Consider the following 18,225-nt stretch of genomic DNA (forward strand, 5'->3'; position numbering starts at 1 on the left):
AAGCATTTCACATTTTGAAAATTTTGCAAACAGAAAGGTTTGATTTTCTTTTTCTCATAATTTATATATTATCTTCATTCATTTAGTAAGAATACAAATAGTTAACAGAATAAACATGTTTAAACTGTATAATTTGCACCAAAGATTTTTTTTTATGTTTTTGCTGTTAAATTATATAGTCAGCTAGTTTAATTTCATAGCTTATATATTTTTATTCAAATGTAGTTTTTCTCTGTAATGAGGAAGTGAGTATTTAGTGGACTGTGTTCAACAAAGGGTTTTAAAAAAGTGACCTTTAGTTTCACATATGATATTCTCTTGAAATAAAATTGTGCTGGTGTTGGATCAGTATTGGCCGTTTCTTGGAAAATTTGGAATACTCTGTATAATCTTACACTGCAAAATAATTACTCAAAAAAAGATTAAAAGATAACATCATAATTATTTACTGAACCCTTAATCACAATTTTATAATGCAAGCCATAAAAAAAGCAGCTCATTGTGATAATTGGCATAATCGCCAAAGCCCTAAAACAGACAATTAATCGTAATAACCATGACTACTTTTAGACATTAATCGTCAGCCAAATTTCATAATTGTGACAGCCCTATTACAGTGTTTTTTTTTTAAATCTACAACATTATATAAAAATACAAATATTTATATTGTTTACATTTTTGTTTTATATAAATGCGAAATATTAAAAAAATGAAAATATATTTTTTTATATTTTTTTAATTTTTTTTTTATTTTTTTTTATGTTTTATGATGTGATTTCGATGCTTTTTTTTATTTTTGTTTATATTTGGTGTGTCATAGTATTTATGAAAATTTATAATGAGATGAGATTTGTTTAAAATTTTAAATGAATTGACATCTACAGATTCCCAGCTAGTAAATTTAGCTTCCCAGAACATTCTGAGAACATGAGTTTCTGGTTCCCAGACATTCTAGCGTTCTCTGCCACAAAACATTAATTGCGTAAATAGAATGTTCTCTTTAGGTGTGGTGAATATTCCTATAACATTTTTATTTGGCTTCCAAAAGAATAACAATATGGCAACGTTGTTCTGTGTTTTTCTGACTAGTTCGCTCATGATTTGCCTGATCTTTCGAGTGTAACTATATAGATGTGCTGGTGAAATGTTCCTTCATCTTTCTAAAAATGTTGTAATCCTGTAGTAGAGGTTTTGTGTAGTTTTTTTGAGCTGATAAATTTTTTTTTTTCAGAGAGTTTTGATATAGTTTTTTTTTGTTTTTCTTATAACGTTCTCTGCCAAGAAACTTTGTTTACATTAATTTAACATTGCAGTAAGGTTTAGTTGTATTTGGTTTTCCATAAGGCAACATTTGTGTTTTTATGAATTACATGTTCTTTTGAGTGTTTACTTATATGTAGATGTTATGTAGACGTTTCTTCATCCTTCAAACCTTCATCAAGTCCGATGGTTCTGGCTCGATGTGACCTCCAGCCAAAGACCGAGGGCGTCGACGCGCGTCACGAAGCGTCCCACGCCGCGGGAGCCGGTGACGCAGAAGACTGGCGAGATTGTGAGGGGTAAACAAGAGTACGAGATGCTGTGAAAGAAGCGGATTACCTCACATCTCACATGTCTGACTGGATGATTCGCTCTATTGTGGCCCGAACAATGACGGCCGCGCGAGTGGGCTTAAAACCGCTAGAATCGCGCGCACAGAGCGCAATCTTCGCTGGAGACAGGCATCAACCGTCAGAGAGGTATCTGAAGACCTATATTGTGCTAAAAACTTGATTTGAACCTTTTGACACACTTTAATCTACTTTATTAGGTGTTTTGTAAGGAAAGACTGTGGCTGTCTGAGGGGAGTCTTGGAATGAAATGACCGTTACACTTGTTGATTTTGAATCCTTGCATTGGCGGGAACAAAAGCGCGGTTTGTTCTCCGTGTCCATTTGCGATGCGTTTATGGCACGCTTTGTGAATTTCATCGTGAATAGCTCTCTTATTTGTTTGTGAATGAGTAATTTGTGTGTGTGTGTGTGTGTGTGTGTGTGTGTTTGGCAGCGTTGAGCTCGAGTTTGAAATGTGCTGATCCAGTTTATGCTGCGCAAACGCTTCGCATTCAGAACGCTCTCATGATGAACGGATGAAGTTTGATTGATCGGCTCGATTCGAGCCAAATGCTGATCGCACAGAACGGCTTTTGTTTATAAACCGGTCGATGGAAGCTGAAGGGAACTGCTGGAGGACCACAGCCAAACGGTTTGTTTATTAAAAAGTTAGTAGTGAACTTACGAAAAAGTATAAAGTTTTACCTCAGTATCAACATAGTTTTTGTAATAATAGTTTAGTAGTTTTTTCTTCGTGTAGCATCATGTATCTCTTTAAAAGTGCCTTCAATAACACTGAGATCTTTCATCTTTGGACATTTAATATAGCATTAATAGTGTTTATTAGAAGCAAAATAATAGGTGGATTTCTATATGCTGTTGTGGAATATAACGATAAAATTAAAATACTTTAAAACATCATATAATGATTTTAATGACAAAAATGTATCATTTTAACTACAAACATTTATTAATAAAATAAGTAGTTTAAAGATGTCTTAAACCATTAATGACACCTCTTGAAAGTTTCTTGCAAAGTTTACTTTGGTTTGTTATACATTTTGAATATATACATGTTTATATGTTGTATATTTATTATAAAAATTGAACAATTGGATTTAATCCATCCTGTAATTTATTAGTAACGTTAGTAGTAGTATTTACATGTTGTAGGCTATATTAATTATAAAATTACACAAATACTTTTAGTTTGTCCTATAATTTATTATTAATAATGTTTATATGTTGTATATTTGTTATAAAAATTGCACAAATACATTTAATTTATCCTTTAAATCATTGTTATTGTTTATAAGTTGTACATTAAAACATACATTTAATGTATCATAATGTATTATTATTACTATTTATATTTTTGAAGTAATAAATGTTATATATTTGTTATAAAATTACACATGCGTTTAATTTATTGCATAGTTTAGTATTATTATTGTTGTTTTTTATTTACTAATATATCCATTAAAATTCATTTCCTATTTGTAATATTAACAAATATGATATTTTACCTACATTTGTACATATTGTATGTTTTAAAGTTTTTATCCTGAGGGAAAAAAAAGAAAACTGAACCATGCTTCAGTGTAATATTTTCAGATGCACTTTTACCAAAAATATGAGCAGCGTTTGCATACGCAAAACTAGCTGTGTGGTTGCCAGGCAGTTGCTATGCGGTTACTAAAGCGTTCTCATTGGCTGTTGGCACGTTGCAATGCGTTTTTGCACTTTTTCGTGTCTGGCGCGCAAACTTAAAGCCAGTTCTTCAGCACTAGTGTGTTCAGTACAGTGTTGATCAGTTAGTGAGCAGTTGTTTCATTAGCATTGATCATTAGTGAACGCGTGTGTGTGTGTTTGTTTAGGAGGCCGTTCTGATCCTCTGATTGATGGTGTTCACTCTGGTGGGAGGGGCCTCTCTGTGTGGAGCGGCGGCCCTCGTGCTCCTCATCATCTCCACGGCTACTGACTATTGGATGCAGTATCGCTACTCAGGGAACGCAGCCAATCAGGGCCTCTGGAGGTTCTGCATCAATCGCAAGTGCCACGCCCACACGCTGTCAGTGGGTGAGTGCGGTTAAATCACGGTAAACAGAGTGGGGTAACTATGACGTCACTCTGTAGGCGGATCGTCTGTTAGCATCGCATGAGTGTCATTTTTTTTGTGTATTTTGTGTTTTAATCTTACTGATATTTTGATATTTTATTTCTTTATGATATTTGTTTTTTTTCGTTTGTTTTGTTACATTAGGCGGTTGTTTTCATGAAACTTACACGTTTTGTCCATCAAGATAAACTTCACAAAATAATATAACTTTTATGAAGCTTAAATAAAAGCGCCAGAACTTAAAAGCTAAACTTAGGCTTTAAACGAACTACATCACCACGGTCGCTCACCTTCAGCGTCACCACCTCCGGCTTCTGACAACTTTTCAAACTTAATTTTAACACGGTCACTGAAAAGGATTTACTCTGAATGAATTTTAACCCACGCTACATGAACTTTTTCATGACGACGTTTAATGTCTCCGACAGCGCCATTTAGCAATTTGTTAGCTACCGTCTTTTTTTAAGAAACACAACAATTTTTTTTTATTTTTTAAGAAGCGTAAATGTAAAAAAAATCACGAGTTGGGTGTAACTGGTGTTTTATGTCGTAGAATAAAACGTGAAAGTATTTTGAGACTGTCTGAACCACGGACCTTATTTTAGGGATTTTACCAAAATCCCATTCAAAAAACCCATTGATTCTGAGACAATGGAACTGGAAGTGATAAAATGCTAACTCGCTTCCAGGTTTTTGCCTACAAAGCCATATCATAGTTCCAGCACTTTATACTCCAGAGAGACAAGACAACGGAAATTTTGCAAATATGGCATGTTTTTAATTATAGAAAAATTAAAATTATTTTTATTCATGTTTATCCATGTGGGTAAGTCAAAATTTCAAGAATATACTAATTATTTAACTTTTATAATTTTTTTAAAATGTTTTATTTCATGTTCTATGACAATGTAATTTATTATTTCAGATTTTTAAATAAACATTTGTGTGTGTGTATATTATTTATATATATATATATATGCATGTGTGTGTGTTTTAAAAGTTTTATTTCATTTCACGTTTCATGAAAATACAAAACATAATCTACTGAATGTTATAATGAATATTTTATTAAATATTTGTCATATTTTCTAATTATTAAACATATATAAACATATATACATATATAAAATATAATTTACCATCTGGTAAGAATAATATTTTAAGAGTGTTTTGTTCATTGGTATTGGAAGACTATATTATTTTTTAATGTTTTATATATAGTTATACATTATTATATTTACCTATTTCTAATCATATAATTTCATGTTCTTTCACAGTACTATATATATATATATATATATATATATATATATATATATATATATATATATATTTTTTTTTTTTTTTTTTTTTTTTTTATTTATTTATTTTTTTTTTTTTTTTTTTTTTGTAGGTCAATATTGGAAAAAAAAAAAAATATTTATTATAAAATTTTTATCCTATTAATTTTCCAAATCTCATTTGCGTTTCTATGGTAGATGTCAGAAGCTGTAGTCAGTAATCTGCTTTAATCATGTTCATGGCTCCTTGGGGAAGCCCATACTTAGAGCAAACAGGAAGTGCATTAATTGTGTGTCCCGTAGCATTCTGGGACGCCACGCGGGCTTTCATGCTGCTGTCGGTGCTGGGCTGTTTCGCTGGAGTGCTTTTGGGCGTCACTGCGTCTAAACGGCCCCGGAGCCGACGGGTGCAGACCGGAGGAATCGCCCTGCTGCTGTCCGGTCAGAAACACACACACAAAATACACCTCACACACTTCAGCTTCTGTGAAAATATGAAAAATAAAAAAAACATGCAGTAATCTGGGTCCATGTGAGTAGGACAATACGATTAAAAATTTTTTGTATTATTATTTCTTATTTTTTTGTTATTATTTATTTTCATATTTTAAATTATTATTTTTGTGTATTTTATTTTTATTTGTGGTTATGTAAATGTAGTCATTTCTGTCCATCTGAGTAGGACAGTTTTGTTTTATTTTTATTATTTGTTATATTTGCAACATAAAATTCAAGGCATTAATGTTTGCCTACAAAACCTTTACCTAAATGTATTACTTCAAAGTTATGTACCTCTAGAAGCTTGCGTTCTGCAAGTGAACAGTGTATTATTGTTCATCCCAAAGAAGCACAAAATCACTTTCACAGACTTTTACATTAACTGTTCCCTCCTGGTGAAGTGACCTGCCCAACTCAGTCCGAGCTAAAAACACATCTCTTCCATCTTTATTTGAGCCTCTAACTCTAGCACTCTCTATTCTTATTCTATTCTTTATATAAAAAAGTTTTTTAGACTGGCACTCTATTAATTTACTAACTGCTTTTCTTAAAAAAAGCTAACATTAGCTTTTCTAATCCTTTTGTAAAGATTAGTTAAGTTAAAAAATTGCACTCTATTCATTTCCTGACATGACAGTGTTTTGATTGTTTAAAACATCTACTACATTTTGAGCAGATTTCTGCTTCATAAACACTGATGTCTGTGCATTAATGATCAGCTCAGCTGCGCGAGGTTCAGTGTGTGTTGCAGTGGTTTTTATGGTCTGGTTTGCAGTGGTTTCTGCTCTGAAGCGGTCTTTGTTTCTGCAGGATTTCTTGCGCTCTTGGCTTTGGCGATCTACACCGGCATGACCATTAGCTTCTTCGGCAAACGCTACATCGACTTGAGATTCTCATGGTCGTATATCTTGGGTTGGGTCGGCATCATATTGGCTTTTGCAGCAGGTACATTTCATTTTTATAGCATGCTTTTTCATTTATTTTTTTACTAAATATGCAGGAAAAAAAAACATTTGATATATATATATATATATATATATATATATATATATATATATATATATATATATATATATATATATATATATATATATAATTTTCCTGAAAAAAAAAAATAGGTTCTGAAAAAAAAAAATAGGTGGTGAAATCTAGTTTAAAGTTTTTTTTCCAGTAGTTTGTTTGTTTTGTTTTTTTTGCAAAACATTTAATAAATATGCATTATACAAAAACAAAGGTCTAAATAAAACTTGCTTGTTTTTTTGCATTCATCATAGTACATAGTAATATTAAAAAAAAATGATTCCTGCTTTCTTCTATATACAATAAATAAATGCATAATATAAAACAAATACTCTGTATAACAAATACAATGCAATTCAACTCAACGAAAACAAGAACAAACAGTTTTGAAAATCTTATAACCTTATTTCAACAGTTCTTAAATTTTTCCACATTTTTAAAAAATTTTCCCAAAAAAAGATTTTAAAATTTTATACATTTTTTAAAATATTTTTTAAATTTTTCTATTTTTTTAAATATTCTATTTTGAATTTGTTGTACATTTTAAAGGATTTGTATATATGATTAATTCAAAAATAAATAACTATTCATAATACAAAGTATTATTTTGAACAAAGTTTTTTTTAAATTGTATTAAAATTTATTTCTAAAATTCAAATATTTTTAACTTGAATTTTTATTTACATAATTTTTCTTTCTCTTTCCAAAAATGTAATAAAAAATCATAATAGTTCTTAATAACTGTATAAAAAATCATAAATAACAGTGAGTAAATGTTTGTGTTTGTGTATGGTGTATTTCAGGCATCCTGCAGCTCTGTGCGTATCAGAGGGGCGTCTCTGAAGCAGCACCTGCGAGCGTCTCTGACAGCTGAAGCTCAAACATCTCAACATGAAATAAATGGCATTTGGAGTCTTTCTGTGGGAGATGATTTATTTCTCACAGGATTATTGGTGCAGCACGATTTAAGGCATAACTGGTTAGGAGTTATGATTCTGTTTCTCCAGTAGATGGCGTTCAGATACAAAACACCCTCAGATGAGGATTGATCAGCACAAAGATACTGATCAGATTTAATTTCTCTACATTGCTAACTCAACATGAAATACATACAGAAACAGTGACAGCAGTAACGCTTTTAAAATATTAACGTAAAAAAGAACCTGATTCACAGTTTGCCTTTTTCAAGCAGTTTCTGTAAACATGAAGAAATAAAATCTTGGAATAATACAACACTATAACAATTTTTGGCAGTAATTTCTAGATTTACATAAAATAAATTACTGGTTTTCATTTCTCCCTTTTTTCATTTGTTACGTATGTTTGTCACAAACACTTAAAAAGTAAACAGCATATGTATTAGAAATTACACAATTTTATGGAGTTAATAATTTATGCACATAAAAATATCCATATCTATATTGAATACCAGTGTCAAAGGTTACACTAATGCTTAACACAATATATGCTGACATTTTATAATATAATTTTTTAAATTTTATGTATATAAACTAATGAAACAACTTAACATTTAATTAACAAACACTTATAAAGTTGACAAACTAAAATATATATACTATGAAGTTTATTACCAAATTTAAACACGTTTCAATGTCGCAAGTTTCCCAGAAGTCATTGCGCGACCGTGTTATAATCACACTCATCCTCTTTATTTGTACTTTGTTTCGCGCTGCACAGTTTCCACGATGTTCTGGTGGCAAAATAATAACTGAAGCTGTCCAGTGCGCAGTTCATGCTGGACACGCACATCGCGCCGTGAACGAAATTATGCGCGATAAACTGCTCGTGGCAGGAGTGGTCATAAGCCTGCGTGACGTACTTGAAGAAAAATCCAAAGTGGATGGGAAAGAAACACACGACGAAAACAATCAGATTAGCCACGATGATGAACATACACTGGATCTTCTCAGAATGAGATCCGATTTCCAACTGTTTCTTTAATTTGACAATGACGCTAATGGAGCAGAAGAGCATGATGAGGAACGGCACGAGGAACCCGTTGATGTTAAGAACCAAAATGAAGGTCAACGGTAATACCCCTGCTTTGTTTTTCTGGAAGCACTTAATCGTAGTATTTCCCTCTGGTTCGTCCACACGATGGAACGCGGCGCTGGACGAGCACGTGACCAGCCAAATGAGCGCGCAAACCAGCAGCGCGTTTCTGCAGCACAAGATTTCCCGCGCTTTTAACGGATACTCGATGGCCACGTAGCGCACGACGCATATCGCGGTGACCGTGTAGATGCTCACGTACATGTTGACGTAATAAACCGACACGAGGACGTAACACAGCTCTTTGTTGGTTTGGTCCCAGAGTCGCGATCTTTCCCAGCCGTAGGACGCGATGCGGACGGGAAGAAGCATGAGCACGACGCAGTCCGCGATCGCCATGTTGGTGATGTAGATGTTCATGTAGGTCCAGTCGGCTCTGGGACGGCGGCAGAACGTCACTAAGACGTAAATGTTCCCCAGGACGCCGAGGATGAAGGTGGGAACCAATGCGGCGATCTGGAAGTTCTGGACGCCCGCGGTGATGTTCAGCGTGCAGTTAGGCATCTTCAACCTGACAGAAATTGTAATAAAAAATATATATATTAAAAATGGATGGAATAGGATGAATGCAGGTAAAGTGGGCCATTTAACCCACTGGCCCTCTTTGTTTAGGAGTCACACTTGCCTCCTTCGCTGTAAAAAGTGACCGATGCCTTGAAATGTAACTTCATTTTTTTTCCCAGGAAAATCAGTGTAATATATTTTTGCTTATTATTTATGATTTTGGGGGAATTTTATGAATACTATTCAATATTTATACAATTTTAATGAGCTATTGTCTCCATTAGAATTAATATATTTTTCAACTTATTTTTTATAAATGCAATATTTCACATTAAAATAGAGTGAGGGCATTTAAAATCAATTTTTTTGTAAGTAATGTTGCGTAACATCTTGATTTAGCACCCTGTATAGATATTTACATGAGACATTAAAATCTTGTTGGATTCTGTTACCGTTATTTTTTTTAGACATGGAAAATTTCTTCACATTTTTTTTTTTTGTAACCGTGTCATGGTGAAAGTCGAAAAACCCTTTGACATGAGTTCTAAATGCAGGTTTGCTCACTTGGATATATTATCTAGATTTATATTTAGACATAATTAAACATTAAAAAAAAATTTACATATAAAAACAATTTTATAGCATTTATAAAAATCTCCTTTTGCTTTTTAGTTTTGAAGTGGCAGAGAGTTCTTCAACTCACTGAGATCTAAAGGACGAGGAGAAAAAATGTAGATGAATCACTTTAAAATATTCAGATGGCCTATTCTTGAATATGAACTAAACGATTTATCTCATTTACCCATAGGCCCTACTCATGGATAAAAAAAAAACACAATTATAGCATTTATAAAACATCAGCATAGTTTTCAAATCACTGTTTTTGCTTTTATAAAAATGTTGTTTTTCAAATATTTGGCATTGTTTTGATTTGAAGTTTGAAGTTTTTTAAATCTAAACAGTTTTTTAATTTTATAGTTGTCAAAATGAATTCATTGCAACAGTTTTGTCAAACCTAAATCGAGCTCTGTACAAAGAAGAAAAAAAAACAGTTATCTTTTGAAACCCATTCTGCAATAAAGTGAAAAAGGGTGGAAGTCAACAGCACGTAAATGCCAGAATAAAAAAATGAGTTATTTTATGAATTTAAATATGGTTTTATTTCAACACTACAAATTAAAGAAAAATAAGCGCATATTTTCTAGTACAACTGCACTGTGCTCACATTTAGCCTACTTGCTGTGCATTAAATCACAAATAAAAAACTACAGAGGCTGTCATCTATCTTGCGCCCTGTTGTGATCTCGAATTGCCGAATATTTCAGTACATGCATCTGAGAGACCTTCTGAAACGTGATGCATAGCTACGTGCATGCACGGTCTTGCAGCTTAGAATTTAGAACAGGAAAGTTTGTTTCACTGAGATATCATCTGATCAGACCGCAGGTCAGTGTTATTCTACTGGAGCTCATTTGGCACCTGTTCCTTTTCCGCTCTTGTTTGACTCGTGCGCTGAGGGCGAGCTGCTGAAAAATCCCCCTTTAGTTGTGGTCGTAAAAAGAAACGGCGGTTCCGGGTTTTAATAGGTTTATAATCAATACATTTTTGAATTCATTCAAATGCTAAAAACCATTAAAAAAAAAAGTTTCATTACATTAATTTGAACAACTAAGCTATGATTATTTATAACGTTTTATTTCAGCAAAATGTGCCATATACTGCATACCCCGCCCGTTTTTGCACCACTGACACACACACACACACACACACACACACACACACTCAACATTACAATAAAGAAAAATATGAGAGTGAACCCAGAACACAAGCAGTGTCGACCCAGATCCAGCCGCACGCATTTCATGTGGGCCAGATGTGGGCTGACACTATGTTTCTTTCTGGGAAACCAACATTAGGAAACTCGAGAAACTTGAAAGTCTGTCGAATCAAAAACTCTTACCTTTTCACGTGCCCAACTTGAGAAAAGAACAGAGATCTTTTCATCTACTGGTGGAATAACAGATAAACATTCTATCCTTCAAAAGCAAAACCGCATAGCATAGCCTAAGTTCTTACTTTATACAAACATTGTACAATGCATTAAACACAAACATAATGCATCGAGACGGACCTAGGTCACATACATAAATAGTGTGGGTGAGCTATGACGTCACTCTGTAGGCGGATCGGCGGTTAGCATCGCACTGGTTCCCTCCACAAAAAACCTATAGGATTTTTCCATAAGCTTTTGGATTATCGCAAAAAAAATAAGCTCCGTGTTCAACCATAATTCATGAAACTTACACGTTTTGTCCATCAAGATAATCTTCACAAGATAATGTAACTTTGATGAATTTGAAGCCTAAATAAAAGCAGAACTTAACAGCTAAACTTAGGCTATAACTGAACCACAGCACCACGGTCGCTCGCCTTCAGCGGTTTCAAACTTGATTTAGGCTACTCTGTATATGAATTTTTAATCCACGCTACATGAACCTTTCATATAAACTGGAATAAATACAAAACTAGAGCCAAACTAAAACTGAAATGAGACATTAAAGGGGTCATACGATGCTTTTTTTTAAAGATCATTGTTTTGTGTATTTGGTGTAACAGAATATGTTGACATGCTTTAATGTTAAAAAACACATTATTTTTCAAATACTGTACATTATTGCAGGTCCTCTATGCCCCGCCTCTCTCAAATGCATAATTTTCTACAAAGTCCCTCCTCCTGACAAGCGCAGTCTGCTCTGATTGGCCAACTGACCCAGTGCTTTGTGATTGGCCGAACACCTCAAGCACTCTTTGGAAATGTAACGCCCCTTTCCATAATCGCGAGCTTCATCTTTCAAAATAAATGTAAAGACAGTTCATAATGTCCTTAGTGTTACCATAAGTTCAAGCCCGAAAGAGGAACAGAGTTGAGTGACAGACACGGTGATGTAGCTCGTATGTGTTTGCTTTTGCTTTCTCCTAGATACACACAGCATCTCACTGTCATGACTGCTTCAACACTAACTGCAGTTACTGAAACCACGCTGCCTTTCTTTGCATGGACATTTGGCCGGCATTACGCAAATATTTCCACATAGTGACGTAGAGATGTCGGGGCGTGTTAGAACGAGCCTTTTAGGGGGTGTGGCAGAGTCTTAACTTTGATAAAGAATATCTCTTTGGATTTGGGACTTTAGTCTTTGCAACTTTACAGATCTTCTTTATGCACCAAGAGCTTGTAACACTCCAAAGAGAAAGGAAAAACTGAAATCGCATCATATGACCCCTTTAATAATAAATAGTATAGTGAATAAATGAAATAATCATCACTGAAGGACATATGAAAGCACGTATTTCTGTACATTTCGAAATAAGGTGCATTAAAAGTCAATTAATCCTTGATTAATGCAAATATTTTAATTAAAAAAGTGTCTCCACGAACTATTCAATAAAATTCTAGTGCATTTAATCTATTAAATAACAGCAGAGTGAGCGAGTTTTTGGATATGGTAAGATTAAACATATTTATTCAACCTTCTTTTTTAAGATATGTAACAGTTTAAAAAAATCACGAGTGGGGTGTAACTGGTGTGTTTTTTGTCGTAGAATAAAACATGAAAGTATCTTGAGCCTGTGTGAACCAGGACCTTATTTTAGGAATTTTACCAAAATCCCATTCCAAAAACCCATTGATTTTGAGACAATGGAACTGGAAGTAATAAAATGCTAACTCGCTTCCGGGTCTTTGCCTACAAAGCGATATCATAGTTCCAGCACTCTATTCTCTCTGCTGGAAAACATAGCTTTGTTTTGTAAAACGGTAGTAAGTCATTAGCAGGACCACCCACCGTGTCCACAAAAACAAATGAGATCACAAGAGGGCCATTAAACTCAAGACGTCAGAGTAGAAATACAAACATTTATTACTAATCTACTTATTGTACAGATTAATAGTAAATTCATAGTTAGAATTCAGTTTTTTTAATCATGCAAAAGCTTTGTTTAATACTGTAACCCTTTTTTATGAAAACAGAGCGTATACAATGTTTAAAAAGGAACCATATAATAAAAAATCCCAGTCGAAACAATTATGTAGGCGTACTAACTGCACACGAAACCGTGTTGTTATCACATTCACCTTCTGTATTGTTAGTGTCATTCATGCAGCACATATTCCAGGACGTTTTGGTTGCGAAAAAATAGCTAAAGCAGTCCAAACCGCAGTTCATGTTGGAAATGCAAAGAGCAACGTGCAGGAAGTTGTGCGCGATCTGTTTATAGTAACAGCTTTCGTCGTCATCTATGTTTTCGTACTTGTTTTGCACGATGTATTTAACAAGGTAACCCAAGTGGACGGGGAGAAAGCATATGATGAAAACAAGTAAATTGGCAACGATGATAAACATGCATTGGATCTTCTCAGAACGCGATCCAACGTCCAGCTCTTTCCTTAAAGTGCAAACGACTGTAACAGAGCAGAACAGCATGATGAGCAATGGCACTAGGAATCCGACGATGACCAACAACAAAACGAAATGCAACGACAATGCTCCCTTGACCCTCTGGAAGCACATTTTCTTGTCGTTACTGGAGTCCGTAATGAAGTAAACTGGGCTGATGGAGCAAATGGTGAGCCATATGAGCGTGCAAACCACCAGAGCGTTCCTGCAAGAGAAGACACTCCTGGCCTTCATGGGATACTTGATGGCCACATACCGCACCACACTTATGGCCATGATGATGAAGATACTCACGTACATGTTGACGTAATAAACTGACAAAACAAAATTACACAGCCCCTTTAAATGCTCTTCCAACAGCCTGCTGTAGTAATGAATCTTAACGGGCAGGAACATCAGCAGAGCGCAGTCGGCGATGGCCATGTTGGTGATGTAGACATTCATGTAGGTCCATTTTGCTCTGGGACGGCGGCAGAACATCACCAAGACGTAAATGTTCCCCAGGACCCCGAAAATGAAGGTGGGAATGGAAGTGACTTTTTGTAGGTTCTCAACTGTGGTGGTGGTATTAAGGGTGCAGTTCTTCATCTTCAACCTGTGGGAAATGAAAAGGATGATTTGAAAACCAAAATCAGTGAGCAAAACCAAAGAATTAAGGTTCTCGGCAGAAAAGTATTTTTTTGCAGTCTCGGTTGTTTGAATTGAAGTTGCAAGAAGTAGATATAAACTTTCAATTGAGAAAAATGTCAGAATTGCGAGAAATAAAGTCCCAATTCTGAGTTTTTTCCTCACAACTGCAAGTTTATCTTGTAAGTGACTTTTTTTCCTACAATTGTGTTTATTTCTCACAACTATGATTTTCTTGCAATTCTGACTCTCACAATTGTGAGTTTATATCTCTCGAATGTGTTTCAGATTTTTTTTTTTTTTTGTGAGTTTATATATATCTATTAATTTTTTTTTTTTTCACACAATTTTGAATTTGTATATATATCTCACAATTCTGACTTTTTTCACATTATGCTTTTGTCTTTCACTTAAAACACATGAAACACACAGTGTCTATACGACATGGCGGTGGCGCCAACAACAATACTACAATGTGAATAAAAGGTACGCCTTCTTTCTTTGTGTGAACATTTGGGCAGCGTTATGCAAATCTTCCCACATACTGACGTAGAGATGTGGAGGCGTGTTAGAACGAGCTGCTTCAGAGGGGTGTGGTTGACTCTTAACTTTTATAAGAATATCTCTTTGGATTTTAGACTTTAGTCTTTGCAACTTCACAGATCTTCTTTATTCACCAAGAGCTTGTAACACTCCAAAGAGAAAGGTAAACTTGAAATCGCATCATATCCTTTAAAATGAACTTTTTCCCTCACACCTGCAAGTTTATATCAATTCTGACTTTCCCACAATTCTGACTTTTTTCACACAGTTGTGAGTTTATATCTTGCAATTCTGACTTTATTTCTCGCAACTGCAAGATATAAAGTCCCAACTGCGGGTTGTAAAGTCCAATTCTGAGGAAATTAAAATACTATCTCGAGAGTTTATATCCTGCAATTCTGACTTTATTTCTCAGATTTGCACATATATCATGCAAAAGTCAGAACTGTGAAACGTTAACTCTGGAAAAAGAAAGTCAGAATGACTTAAATGAAATTAAATAAAAAGTCAAAAAAAAAATTCCATAGCTCACTAATATGTTATTTGGGAAACCAAAAATGCCATCACTGCGAAACACCCTTGATTTTAAAGATTGTACTCCAAGTCTTTGAAAAGTCATGCAACTGTATGATGCGTTTGCCTCATTTGTTGGAAGAGCAAAGGCAGAACATACAGTTAAGTATCTCTTCTTGAGGTTTTGAATTCCTTTAGGGCAGATAAATGATGTCAATGGTCATTTTTTTTAAACAGTCTCATTTAAACAGTCATTCCCGCATACAACACAAGAAAGCAAAAATAATCAATGCGAATCTCCAACAGTAGATAAAACTCCCTTACCTTTCCACACGCACTAGAACAGTTTGTTCCTGATGAAGTCTGGAGAAAACTGATGATCCCAAGCACAATAGAGTTAACTTTAAAGATTTGTTTACTCTAGCTAAGCCAAGTCCTTAACGAGTCATGAACCAACTTGCATTAATTTTTCCAGACCCACTGACGAGAGAAATATGACACGTTTTGCAAGTATCCCTAAATATGGCAACTGGATCACGCAAATACGCTTTTCTGTCACGATGGGAATGAGCCTGGTCTCGCTGGGCTGTCCGCGTGAACGCGCCTGCAACGCCAACAAATGCAGTGGTTACGCGTTCATGGTTTCCTCCGGGTTTCTTCCATTTGTGTGCAAAAACTTACCAGATTAACATGCAGATCAGTTTTGAGCCTATCATGACTTTTGCAGAGGTACAGATTGATCTGAATAATGAACACAGGCAAGGAACAAAATACATTTACATGGAGTTGCATGCAGTTAAATTTGATTCCTGAACTAATGACTCGTATGAACCGGTTCTTTTTAGTGAATCCAAACAGAGCGACCAGTATAACGTTTAAGATGATTCATAAATGCAAGCTCTTCTTAGAAAATATAAGTCAGACACTGAAACGAATTGCAGTGTTTATGATTCTTCTTTGGCGAAAAAAATTTGGTCAGATTTTTTTAATGTTTATCCAATCTTATTTTGTAAGTTTCATTTTTCTTTTTGTTTTAAAGCTGCCTTTGGATTGTGTGACTACTCAAAAGAGAATACAGGGAAATGGTACACAATACATTTGTTTCCTGCTAGCTAAATTTCACATTCATAAGAAAAAGTTTAAAGTTATAGACAAGTATATGATAATTATCTAAAGTTCTGTCAATCTTAAAACTATGTATTTCTGTATTCTTCCTTTGTGTCTTTATTTATTTATGTATGTATTTATTTTCCGTTTGGTTCCGTTTTGTATTTGTTGTGAATATATGCCTATAATTGAAATAAAGAAAAGAGAAACCAGTGAAAGTTGATTCCTGAACTAATGACTCGTTTGAACCGATTCTTTTTAAGTGAATCCAAACGTAGAGCGCGACCTTGTTTCTGAACTAATGACTTTTGCGAACCGGTTCTTTTTAATGAATCCAAAACATGCGAGCAATGAACAATAGTCAACATTAAGAGACATAAAATAGACATAAAAATGTTAATATATTTTTAAATTTGGCATTAATATCGATGAATATGTGCTGTAAAAGATGCCTCCATTACACCCAATGCAGTTTCAAACATTTTCACTCTTTCCTTTCTAACTTTAACTGACTTAACTTTCCATATTTTTAAAATGAGTTTTAAAAACGCCTGTTTTATGCATTAATCTGATTATCCCTGCCTGCAACAAAAGCTGGACATCCTACTCCTACAAACAAATTCCTGTAGTGATAAATATAGATCAGACTTACAGGGAACTAAAACATCGGAAACACTGCATTTCCTCAGCACACGATTCAAACACTGCCAAAGCCAGTCTCACAGAATCACCCCTTGTGAAAAAGAAGTGTGCTTAATTGTGTTAAAAGTGTACTTCGTGTGAACTTCAGATCTTAAAAGAATACATTGTCAGTGAAGATTGTGTTGTCAGGAAATCTGCTGTTTACGGGAAATCTGAAGGAACATCTCCCAGCATTCTACCGCCATGTTACCCTTTTTTCCTTTTCTTGCTTTCCTCAAGGTGTTTTTATTTTTTTTTTTTTTTTTTTTTACTTTCACTTTCCTGCCTCTTTGAAAAATTTCCATTCACACAGGGGCAGCTGTGGCCTTATGGTTAGAGAGTTGGACAGAGGTTTGAGTCTCGGTGCTGGCAGGAGTTGTAGGTTGGAGGGAGTGAATGAACAGCGCTCTCTTCCACCCTCAATACCGATGGCTGAAGTGCCCTTGAGCAAGGCACTGAAACCCCCAGTTGCTCCCTGGGCACTGGATCTATAGCTGCCCGCTGCTCCAGGTGTGTGTTCACAGTGTGTTCACTTCTCACTGCTGTGTGTGTGCACTTGGAGGGGTTAAACGCAGAGCACCAATTCTGAGTATGGGTTACCATACTTGGCAAATGTCACATGTTCACTTTTAGACTGTGGAGTGATGGTGTGAAGCTTCTGGGACATTGACAGACAGCAGCACTTTCTAGCAAGTTACATTTGGAGTTTTTTTTTTTTTTTTTTTTTTATTATTAATTTATTTAGTCAGATTTTTTGCATTCACTCATGCTGGAGCAAGATTTTAGAAGAAAACTTTAAGTCCTGTTTAATGTTGGTGCTAGTAAAGGTTTGAGAACTAATGGCCTGGTTTCACAGACAGGGCTTAGACTAAGCCAGGATCATAGTTCAATAAGGACTTTTCATTTTCATTGCTGAAAAAAACATTACTGGTGTGCATTTTGATATTTTTAAAGATCTTTTGCCAGTTTTCTTTCAGTTGAAACAGCTCAGACTGGTATTTTAGTCCGTTAGTTTTTAGTTTTGGGCTGGTCTTAAGCCTTGTCTGTGAAACCAGGGGTAGAAGTAACACAGTTTGGTAATGTTTTAAAATATGTTCTCATTTGTTTTACATGAAATGATATATATATATATTTTTTTAAGTGTTTTTTTGTTATTTGTTTTATATGTTATTATATATATATGTATTTTTTTGAGTGTGTGTTTGTAGTAA

General features: G+C 34.6%; 3 protein-coding genes across 4 annotated transcripts; 1 reads left to right on the forward strand and 2 right to left on the reverse strand.

Annotated features, from left to right (window-relative positions):
- Positions 1-1,530: 1,530 nt before the first annotated feature.
- On the forward strand, positions 1,531-7,426 carry lim2.2 (lens intrinsic membrane protein 2.2). Of its 2 annotated transcripts, XM_042749384.1 has the most exons (6): positions 1,531-1,739; positions 2,047-2,244; positions 3,470-3,671; positions 5,295-5,432; positions 6,300-6,434; positions 7,313-7,426. In XM_042749384.1, exons 3-6 carry the CDS (start codon positions 3,494-3,496, stop codon positions 7,381-7,383), a joined length of 522 nt encoding a protein of 173 aa, XP_042605318.1. In that variant the 5' UTR covers positions 1,531-1,739; positions 2,047-2,244; positions 3,470-3,493; the 3' UTR covers positions 7,384-7,426. The 2 variants fall into 2 exon arrangements, with proteins under 2 accessions (XP_042605318.1, XP_042605317.1); XM_042749383.1 differs by lacking the exon at positions 2,047-2,244 and having other exon boundaries at positions 1,532-1,739.
- On the reverse strand, positions 7,423-11,641 carry LOC109047682 (G-protein coupled receptor 35-like). Its single transcript, XM_042749381.1, has 2 exons — positions 11,047-11,641; positions 7,423-9,093 (listed from the first exon to the last, which is right to left on the reverse strand). The coding sequence occupies exons 1-2, from the start codon at positions 11,088-11,090 to the stop codon at positions 8,142-8,144; spliced, it is 996 nt and encodes a 331-aa protein (XP_042605315.1). The 5' UTR covers positions 11,091-11,641; the 3' UTR covers positions 7,423-8,141.
- Positions 11,642-12,982: 1,341 nt separating this feature from the next.
- On the reverse strand, positions 12,983-16,134 carry gpr35.1 (G protein-coupled receptor 35, tandem duplicate 1). Its single transcript, XM_019103013.2, has 2 exons — positions 15,551-16,134; positions 12,983-14,138 (listed from the first exon to the last, which is right to left on the reverse strand). Exon 2 carries the CDS (start codon positions 14,129-14,131, stop codon positions 13,172-13,174), a length of 960 nt encoding a protein of 319 aa, XP_018958558.1. The 5' UTR covers positions 14,132-14,138; positions 15,551-16,134; the 3' UTR covers positions 12,983-13,171.
- Between the last annotated feature and the right edge of the window lie 2,091 nt (positions 16,135-18,225).

This window comes from Cyprinus carpio, chromosome B22, assembly GCF_018340385.1.
Source record: "Cyprinus carpio isolate SPL01 chromosome B22, ASM1834038v1, whole genome shotgun sequence".
NCBI lineage: Eukaryota > Metazoa > Chordata > Actinopteri > Cypriniformes > Cyprinidae > Cyprinus > Cyprinus carpio.

Excerpts from the sequence above, each read along its gene's own strand:
- LOC109047682 (XM_042749381.1), bottom strand. The coding sequence starts at position 11,090 with ATGAAAAGATCTCTGTTCTTTTCTCAAGTTGGGCACGTGAAAAG. Across the intron at positions 9,094-11,046 it reads CAAGTTGGGCACGTGAAAAG|GTTGAAGATGCCTAACTGCA; the intron begins GTAAGAGTTTTT and ends AATTTCTGTCAG.
- gpr35.1 (XM_019103013.2), bottom strand. The coding sequence starts at position 14,131 with ATGAAGAACTGCACCCTTAATACCACCACCACAGTTGAGAACCTACAA.
- lim2.2 (XM_042749384.1), top strand. The coding sequence starts at position 3,494 with ATGGTGTTCACTCTGGTGGGAGGGGCCTCTCTGTGTGGAGCGGCGGCC. Across the intron at positions 5,433-6,299 it reads AATCGCCCTGCTGCTGTCCG|GATTTCTTGCGCTCTTGGCT; the intron begins GTCAGAAACACA and ends TTGTTTCTGCAG. Across the intron at positions 6,435-7,312 it reads CATATTGGCTTTTGCAGCAG|GCATCCTGCAGCTCTGTGCG; the intron begins GTACATTTCATT and ends GGTGTATTTCAG.